This window comes from Phocoena sinus, chromosome 7, assembly GCF_008692025.1.
Source record: "Phocoena sinus isolate mPhoSin1 chromosome 7, mPhoSin1.pri, whole genome shotgun sequence".
Taxonomy (NCBI): domain Eukaryota; kingdom Metazoa; phylum Chordata; class Mammalia; order Artiodactyla; family Phocoenidae; genus Phocoena; species Phocoena sinus.
Window position 1 is genome coordinate 35,833,154 of NC_045769.1, and position 9,538 is coordinate 35,842,691.

Genomic DNA, 9,538 nt, shown 5'->3' on the forward strand with positions numbered 1-9,538 from the left:
ATGGTGTGAGGCGAGAGATGAGGTTATTTCCTATTTGAATATATAGTTACCCATTTGTTAAAAAGACTTATTTTTTCTCATTGAATAACTATGGCACCTTTGTCAAAAATCAGTTGTCCAATATGCATGGGTCCTTTTACTCTATTCTGTCCACTAGCCCCTAACATTTCCTATAAAACAGGTCTTCTGTCAACAAATTCTCTCATCTTTTCCTTGTCTGAAAAAGCCTTTTCTCACCTTTTCTGAAGGATATTTTTGCTGAATATAGAATTCTAGGTCAACGCGTTTATTTCCTACGGTACTTTAAAGATGTCATGCCAAGGCCTCTAACCTGCATAGTTTGAGAAAAGAAATAAAGTCATTCTCTGTATGGAATGTGTCTTTTTTTTTTTCTCTAGCTGCTTTTCTAATTTTCTCAAGTTTTCAACAATTTGATTATGATGTACCTTAGTGAGGTTTTCTTTTTTTTTTTTTTGCGGTACGCGGGCCCCTCACTGTCGTGGCCTCTCCCGTTGCGGAGCGCAGGCTCCGGATGCGCAGGCTCAGCGGCCATGGCTAACGGGCCCAGCCGCTCCGCGTCATGTGGGATCTTCCCGGACTGGGGCACGAACCCGTATCCCCTGCATCGGTAGGCAGATTCTCAACCACTGCGCCACCAGGGAAGCCCGTGAGGTTCTTTATGTGCTTCCCTGCTTGTTGAATTTCTCGGATCTGTGGGTTTATAGTTTTCATCAATTAGGAAATCGTTCAGACATTATTTCTTACATTGTTTTTGTCTCCCCTATCCCAACTTCTAGGAGTCCAAATACAAGTATGTTAGAAGACTTCATATTACTTCATAGGGGAGTAAGTTACTGTTCTATTTCTTTTTTCTCTTTGTGCTTTAGTAAGCCTCACTGATTTTTAGTACTGTAGTGACCCATCTGCTATAATTCCATCTGTTCTTTCTCATCCAGCTAGTGACCAAAGAGGTAATCAAATAGCAGCAGTGATTTTGAAAAAGAAATCTTATACATACTTGAATTATTGGTATAAGTGTATTAACCACAAATAAAATATTTAAGGCTATTAATTTAAAAATGTATAATTTTTTCAATATCTTCTTTATTGTCTATAAAATGAGTTTGTGTATATATACATATACATGTAACATTAGAAATGATACTGAATATGATGCCAATGATGGGCTGCTGTAATTTTTTTACTTTGACTTCCTTCTACAGAAAGTGATGACAATCTGTGGAAAATGCTTTATTGTATCATGCCGATTTACTACAGGGAGTATTTCAAAATAATACAAAAGTAATCCACAGACTTGATTAAGTGAAGATCAACTGATCTGAAAATTTTTTCTTCCTTAGTTCTTCTCAGTAATTGCTAAAAGTCCAATAAGCTGATTTTTCCAAGATTGATTATTCTAATAACTTTGGGTGTTCAATCCGTGCAATGGTCCAGTCAGGCTTTACTCCTTGTGTAAACTCCCTCTGAAATCTAGGGAAAAAATTATAAATAATGTGAATCTTATATCAGTCCAAATACTTCCTGGGTAACTACATAATTTGCAAGTATATATTAGAGGCAGTTGTTAGCAAAAAGCTAACAGTTAATGGTAAATAAAAATCAAAAGTTTAATCTACCAACTTGATCACAAAATATATCCCCACAAAACCAGAAGTGCATTCTCAACTAACATGAGTATTTTTAATGGACTGATCTACACGCACTCCAACATCTGCCAGTCCTTGAGAGGAACTTCAATGTTACTCTATTGTTAAGTACTAGCCATAATATACACCTAATACGAGGAGAAATAAATTGGAATATGGTGATAAAAACAGCACTTTCATGGAAGCTGGTTTATGTGATTAGACTTACTCATAGCTTGCACTAAGACCAATATTGAAAATAGCAGTGTTTATGAGCTGCCCGTGATCTCAGTAGGGAATATCAGAAGAACCAAAGGTTAGTGTTGATTATAGTGTTCTAAATGACACCTTAAAAAAGAGACAATTCAGGAGATTTAAATTAAGTATTTAAATATACAGAATATTTTGGGTAATTACAAATAAAGCAAAATTCAAAACAGAAAAAGGAAAGAAAAAAAGTACATCTCCTTCAAGAAAAGTGAAGAAAAAGAAGATATAATTCCCTTTACCTTAGCAAACCAGCATATTTTCTTTCCTAGGTCGTTTTTGGGATTTGTTCATTATTTTAAAGCAAATTTGTATAACTCTGGTGACATAACAGTATTCTCTTTTAAATAGATATTAAACTATGACATAACAGTATTCTCTTTTAAATAGATATTAAACTATGTCTCCACTGACTCGCTTGACTTTTTCACTGTTCCAAATTTTATTAGTACAATAATACACTAGAGTGTCTCTTTTAAATAGTTTGTTAACCTCCTGTTAGACAATACCTCCTTAAGGGCAGGAACCCTCCAATTCTGTATCTGAATCCCTACCAGAGTACTTGGTAAATAGGAGATGGTCAATAAATGTCTAGTGAGTGGATGGTCCATGTGCCAATTATGGCAGATCTTATTTTCCCAAGATGGTCATAACTACATCTTGCAGCCCACATGCTCTTCTGCAACGTGACCTTGCTGCTGCCCCATGAAGAGGTGGAGTCTCTCCATGCCCTTTCACCGTGCAGATCCTGTGATTGCTTGGACCAGCAAACCATGGTGGAAATGATGTTGTTCCAATACTGGGCATAGCCCTTTACTGGTCTAGCATCTTCTGGCTTCTGCCTCTTGGAAGCCAACCATCATGTAAACATGTGACTAGCTTAACACTACCACAAGCCCAGGCCGCAAAGAGAGGCCTTGGAGAATGAGACGTCATGTGGAGAAGCCAAGGAGCACCATGGTGCTGCCCACGAGTGAAGAAGCCATTGTGGAAATGAACCCCTAGCTCTGGCCACCCCACTTGATGCCAGAGGGAGCAGAGAAAACTCCACAGCAGAGCCTTTCCAAAATTCCTGAGCAGTAGAATAGCAGGCAAAATGAATGGCTGTTTGATGCCACCGAGTTCTGGAGTGGTTTGTAACGTAGCAATAGACAGCTGAAATACAGTTTAATTAAATCCAGCAATATTACCTCTTCCTAATTTCTGAACACTCCTGTTTCATGGCCAGTGTGTCTTTCTGACTTTCTCTTTTCATAAATAACTTGTCAAATTTCAATCTTTTTCTCCCTAAAGCTCCCTTTAGTTTTCATACTTTCATACTACCTTCTATTTTCTAGAGAAAGGAAACAACGAAATGTGATTAGACTTACTCATAGCTCGCACTAAGAAGTTGTTTAGTTTCCACGTTCTGATCCCCCAACTTAACCTGGAACACACTGGCTCCACTTATAGTTTCACTGGGGATGTTGGCACTGGTTAGATACCAAAAGCACATCAGGATGTTAACAAACTTCCTTCCTTAGAGAAAAAACATACACACATACAAATACAAATCACAATAATCTATCATCCTTATATCCTTAATGAAATCAGCAACTGGCAGTAATTATACAGCTGTTACAGACCAAATTTGGGGCTCATTCTAGTCTAACTTAAGATACCTGTATTGACACGTTTTTATTTTTAGAAAATTCTCCTGGGGTTTATGACACCTTCCTCTCTGGATCACAGTAGTAAGAGCTACTATTTACTGAGCAGGTACTTTTTACCAAGTGCACTACATGGATTACTTTCAATTTGTGGCATTTTCTAAAATTATGATAACAGATATCTAGTCAAACCAAAAATGAGGGGGGGGGAAACACTTTTTTGCTGCTATGTCATTAACTTAACCTCAATTGCCAGAAAGAAGCCTTCTATTCTACCCCTAATTCACTTTACTATGCCCAGTGATTATGACAACGTCCTGTGCAAAAATCAGGTAGTAACCATGGTGCTAAGATGCAATTTGAAATATTAGGAAGAAGAAAATATTTATCATTAAAAGTACCTTTACAAATGTTTCAAATTAATATGTGTGTGAAAATGTTTTCACTATTAACAGTCCTCAGTCAGAACTGCCTTAGCAAGTGTGTAAGCAAAGACTAGATTTCCTGTGTGCCTAGCACATAATACACTGCAAATATTTGTAGAAGGAGTAAGTCAGTAAGTTTTCAGGGAAAATAGGACAAGGAGAACAACAAGATAAATGCTAAAGTTCCTTTCAACTATTTTCATCGTCTCCAAATAAATCCAATTTGGGAGTTCTGAGTTAATGTTACTTTCAAACAGTCTTTAGCTAATATTATTTACTTTTTCTTTTACTCTTTACTCCTACTTAACATACAGCTAGACACTTAAAATATTCAATTGTTTTCCTTTCAGTTAGGAAATCTGAAACACAAATATTTTCATTTTAAGATATGGGAGCAGCTTGTCTTAGACAATTTTCATTAACTTAAGTTAAAATGCTCTCTTCTGTGAATTAAATAACATTAGGGAAAAGTTCTAGAGAGAAAGGCATAAGAAACTATTACCATGTCCCAAGTCTTCCAGAGCTAGGGCTTTAAAGAATGAATATATTATTTTCTCTGCAGTTCTATAAATATCCACTTGTACCAACAAAATGTCACTATTCCATGATTATTCACTAGTTTAGCTTATCTGGACAATTGTGGGTCATTTAAAGTTGACTATGCTCCAGCATTACCTTTCTCATCGTAGTAAATGGAGATGTCTCCTGTTGATGTATATACAATTTCATCTATGTCAGCAGCAAGGGCATTTTTATGGTTGTCAGGTAGTGAAGTAACCTTTTCTTTCAATACACGTAGCGTCTAAGTATGGAAAAAGCAAACCATAGTTCACTTGTTGAATTTTCAAAAACTTTTCAAAAAGTGGAGTGAATTCTTCATGGAATGAATTTTGTAAAAATATTTTTAAATTTACTGCCATATTTATTCATTTTCAAAAGCAAGGCTGAGGGGCTTCCCTGGTGGCGCAGTGCCTAAGAATCTGCCTGCCAGTGCAGGGGACTCGGGTTCGAGCCCTGGTCTGGGAAGATCCCACATGCCACGGAGCAACTAAGCCCATGTGCCACAACTATTGAGCCTGTGCTCTAGAGCCAGAGAGCCACAATTACTGAGCCCGCGTGCCACAACTACCGAAGCCCGTGTGCCTAGAGCCCATGCTCCACAACAAGAGAAGCCACTGCAATGAGAAGCCCACACACCACAACGAAGAGACGCCTCTGCTTGCCGCAACTAGAGCCCGTGCGCAGCAACAAAGACCCAATGCAGCCATAAATAAATAAATTAAATAAATTAATTAAAAAGAAAAAGCAAGGCTGAAAGGGATCTGATTACTCAATTAGATAATTCCTAATAGAACTGTTCTTATATAGAATTCAGTTCTTATACAGAATTCTATATAAGAACTGAAAGACATCATATTAACTTACTTATGCCTTAAGTAGCAAATCATTCTATACTTTTATATGACCCCAAGTACCCAAAAGGCAAGATACAGGGACTCTATTTTGGCTGATGGCATGCATACTATTTTATTTTATTTTTGTATTTAAGGGTGATTTATTTTACTTAAGGGTGGCAGTGGGAATAGTCATAGATTTCTAATACAAACCAAATACAAAAATCAAACAACCGTAAGAATAATGAAAATCTAAATATTAAAAGCTAATCTTTTAGGAGAAAAATAAGGAGACTTTTTTTTTTGTCAATGGTAATGGATATGTAAGGATATTGACAACAACATTGGAATAGCAGAGGAATTGAAAATGCTATACATTGATCAATGGGAAACTAGCTAAATTAATTATATTGCATATACACGATAAAATACCATGAAGAAAGCAAACACATATATAGCCTTTGGTTGAACCATATACCATTCTAAGTGCTCTACATTACAATGATTTCCCAACAATACTACTACTATCCCACTTTACGTATGAGACAAGAAGTTAAGTAAGCATGCATACTATTTTAAAGCATAAATAAGGACAACGTATATCATTTTACTGCAAGAGAATAATACACTTATTTTTAAAGGAAAAATAAAAGTATACTTTACCTCTTTGGCCACAAGTTCTTCCAATAGATCAAACTTACTCTGTGACAGCAACTTGGACACATGAGCAAAAGCCTTAAAAAAACAGTGGGGGGAAGGTGGTGATTATTATTTCAAGATATCATGTGAAATACCATACAATGTACAATGCTCATACTTGAATGTCTAAGTGTAACAAAGACTATTTTATGATAAAGGCAATAGACAATGTCAAACACTAGATATCGGTGTTAGGCATAACTCCTCCAAAGTTGGTTGACTTTTCTTTTCTCATATAGCCTTCCCACATGGGCTGAATTGTGTTCCCCCAAATTCATATGTTGAAGCCCTAACTCCCAGTACCTCAGAAGGTAACTATATTTGGAGACAGGACCTTTAAAGAGGTGATGAAGTCAAATGAGGGTGGGCCCTAATCCAATCTGACTGGTGTCCTTACAAGAGGAAATCTGGATACACACAGAGATACTAGGGCACACATGCACATAGGGGGAAAAAAAAAACATGTGAGGACACAGCAAGAAGGCAATCATCTACAAGGAAAGGAAAGAGGCCTCAGAAGAAACCAACCAACAAGGTGCCAACGCCCTGTACTTGGACTTCTAACCTCCAGAATGTGAGAAAATAAAGTTCTGTGGTTTAAGCAACCCAGATTGAGGTATTTTGTTGTGGCAGCCCTAGCAATAATGGAGTTGAATTTTGAGGAAAAGCACACTTCCAAATGGATTCAAGGATCCCTTGCAAATACTTCAGAGGATCTCAGGGTTCAGAAACACTGTATGTTTTAGTAAGCCTTTGTGTGCAGAAGATGGGTGAAATTTGGTAAGAAGAAACAAAGACCATAACCATCATGTTGAAACCCAAACGTGAGACTCTAGTTTGTGTGGCCAAAGAAGATCACACCTGAGCAAATTATCCTATAAGGTAATAATGAACCATTAGGAGGCTGCCCTGATAAGGCTTTGGTGATATAAGATTGCCTAACCTAAACAGGCTTCTAGGAAATAGCCCTCTTTTTCATAGAAAAGGCCAAAATATGCTAGCAAGATACAGGAAAACAGACAGTACATGGTTAGTGGTTTGAGGGCAGTAATAGGGAAGGTATCATGTCATATGTGCATATCAATGGAAAGTAGGGTTTGTGGAGGTAATAAAGCTGTTTAAGGACCACCTATTCCTCTGGCTCACATGATGAATAAAAGCTTGCCTAGACTGGTATAAAATAAGCTACAGGATGTATCGTATAACGCAGGGAATATAGTCAATATTTTATAATAACTATAAATGGAGTGTAACCTTTAAAAATTGTGAATCACTACATTGTATACCTGTATTTTATATATATATACAATATATATAATATTATACATCAACATACTTCAAAAAAATTTTTTTTAAATAATTTTTTTTAAAAAAAAGCTTGCCTAGATTGTACTTAACCATCTCAACTTCTAGTGACTCTGGAGGACCAAGACTGCTTACAGAGTGGGTTACAAGACAATGCACCTCAGCACTTGCTAGCTATGCATCCTTGAGCCAATCGTTTCACCTTTTTAGAACTTGATTTTTATCATCTGAAAGAATTAGACTAGAATAATGAGCATGAAGGTCCCTTTCTGTTTTATGTTCTATGATTAAAAACAAAAAATCTTAAAGAACATGATCTAATTGATAACTTGATATTCACATCCCAAGATAACATCTTATTGATAGGAGGTTAGTCTAAGGAGAAAGGGCAAATTGAGTCCATGAGAGTAGATAATCTACCCAGTGTTTTTGCATCAGATTATTTCCAAGCCCTAGAGTTACATCTATGCAAAGGAAGGTATAGTTGCCTTATGAGATCTAGTAGGAGGAAGGTTTTTCAGCTATGTCCTTTGAAGTCGTACGTGTTGAAAAACTGGTTTGCTTGATCTGAAAAGTATGTTAAAGTAACCGCTGGTTTAATGTAATCACTAAATATTTGCCATGGATGACCCAACATTCTTTTTGGAAATCAGAATGGTTAAAGGCACAAAAATTGACTAAGATGAGGCAAGACTGTATACAAACTGGCTGATGAAGGGGTGCAGATACTACTTAATAGCAAGGATAAGGGCTAAAATAGCTCACAGCTGGAGAACCTTTAGGATCAAAGAGTGACTAAAAAGTGTCCCAAGCTCCTCTGTGTTCAGAGAAAATAGGGACTTAGGCTTGAATCCTGCCCATAGTGGGGAGATGACTTCCATTCCTTATTGACACATAAATAAGCATGAAGTAGACAAGCTCAAGTCATCAGCAGAGTGGTGGAGAACAGTAGCATCATGCCCATTTACCTCTGCATGGACAAAAGATTTTGAGAACTGACATGAGCAGAGGTTTATCCCTTACAATGCTGTTAATCAAGCTTGCTCTTTACTTTTTAATTTTTTTATAAAAACATAAATCAGTCAGGAGTTGACTTGGGGAAGCAAAAGCAGGAGTTAATATTGACATTGATTATAAAGTTGAAAACATTTAATTTATAACTGACAGGTCACATAAATAAATATCAATGGCTGTGTTTATAGAAATAATCTTTAGAAAAGCTAGGATTAAATATATCAATACCAGCATACGATCAATTTTGTCTTTTTCAGAAAAAATAAAGCCATGTAGCTTTTATGTGGCAGAAACAGGCTTTGAATCCATTTCTGACTCAAAACCTGTAGAGAGTAGAAAAAGTAATTAAGGGACTTCACCTTGGTGTCTCCATCGAAACCCTATTTCTCGGCGACCTTGGAACAGAAGCAGAAGCTTAATTTAAATCAAGAAGTGGCCAGAGGGCTCTGTGTCTGGGTCACTACCCACATGTTATCATTTGAGACCCAGTGGAAACCTCACCGCTAAACACTTCTGCGTGTCTAATAGTTGAATGCATGAGAGGTGGAGAGATTATTTGTAGAGAAATAAACAAACCTGCTTCGCTCCCTCTGAGAATTCTGCAATGCTGAACTCTTGGTCGAAATAGGCCCAGATAAGGAAGGAGTAAATTCGAGTCCGAATCCAGTTGATGGGGTTGGAGAACCCCAGGATGATCATCTTGGTTTTCTGGCGCTGCTGGGGATGCTCCTCGGTGCTGTAGGTTCGCCGAGGGCAGGAAGGGAAAGCGGGAAGGGTTGTGGGGAGTCCCAGAGGGCTGAGCAGGGGACGCTGAGGAGCTCGAGCTGGCAGCGCCAAGGCCGCGGAGGCCCAAGAGACTCGAGGAAATGGGGCCGCTCCCGAGCCGAGGCGGCGGCGGCAGAAGCAGCAAAGTCCAGCCAACGGCGGCCACACGTCGGCCGAACCGGGAGTCCAGAGTCGGGCAGCCGAGCCCGACAGAGGCCGAGAAAGCAGCAAGCGGGGTAAGAGACTGACGGCCAGCGCCATTTTTGTGACCTTTCACCCCTTGCCTGTGCAGTACGGAAACAAAGTCGGCGGGAAACCACCTCGGCGGGACTCGGAGAAAGAGGCTGGAGAGTCAGGCTGGCCAGTTACTGCAC

At 38.3% G+C, this 9,538-nt stretch overlaps 1 protein-coding gene across 4 annotated transcripts; it reads right to left on the reverse strand.

Annotated features, from left to right (window-relative positions):
- Positions 1-1,087: 1,087 nt before the first annotated feature.
- On the reverse strand, positions 1,088-9,495 carry MAIP1 (matrix AAA peptidase interacting protein 1). 4 transcript variants are annotated; one of them, XM_032637730.1, is made up of 5 exons: positions 8,976-9,495; positions 6,045-6,116; positions 4,663-4,789; positions 3,284-3,431; positions 1,088-1,491 (listed from the first exon to the last, which is right to left on the reverse strand). In XM_032637730.1, the coding sequence occupies exons 1-5, from the start codon at positions 9,423-9,425 to the stop codon at positions 1,413-1,415; spliced, it is 876 nt and encodes a 291-aa protein (XP_032493621.1). In that variant the 5' UTR covers positions 9,426-9,495; the 3' UTR covers positions 1,088-1,412. The 4 variants fall into 4 exon arrangements, 3 of the variants coding, with proteins under 3 accessions (XP_032493621.1, XP_032493622.1, XP_032493623.1); XR_004350754.1 differs by having other exon boundaries at positions 1,239-1,491; positions 3,284-3,385; XM_032637731.1 differs by lacking the exon at positions 3,284-3,431 and having other exon boundaries at positions 1,239-1,491.
- Positions 9,496-9,538: the final 43 nt, after the last annotated feature.

Excerpts from the sequence above, each read along its gene's own strand:
- MAIP1 (XM_032637730.1), bottom strand. The coding sequence starts at position 9,425 with ATGGCGCTGGCCGTCAGTCTCTTACCCCGCTTGCTGCTTTCTCGGCCT. Across the intron at positions 3,432-4,662 it reads CATTTACTACGATGAGAAAG|GAAGGAAGTTTGTTAACATC; the intron begins GTAATGCTGGAG and ends TTTTTCTCTAAG. Across the intron at positions 1,492-3,283 it reads CTTCTTAGTGCGAGCTATGA|ATTTCAGAGGGAGTTTACAC; the intron begins GTAAGTCTAATC and ends TTTTTTCCCTAG.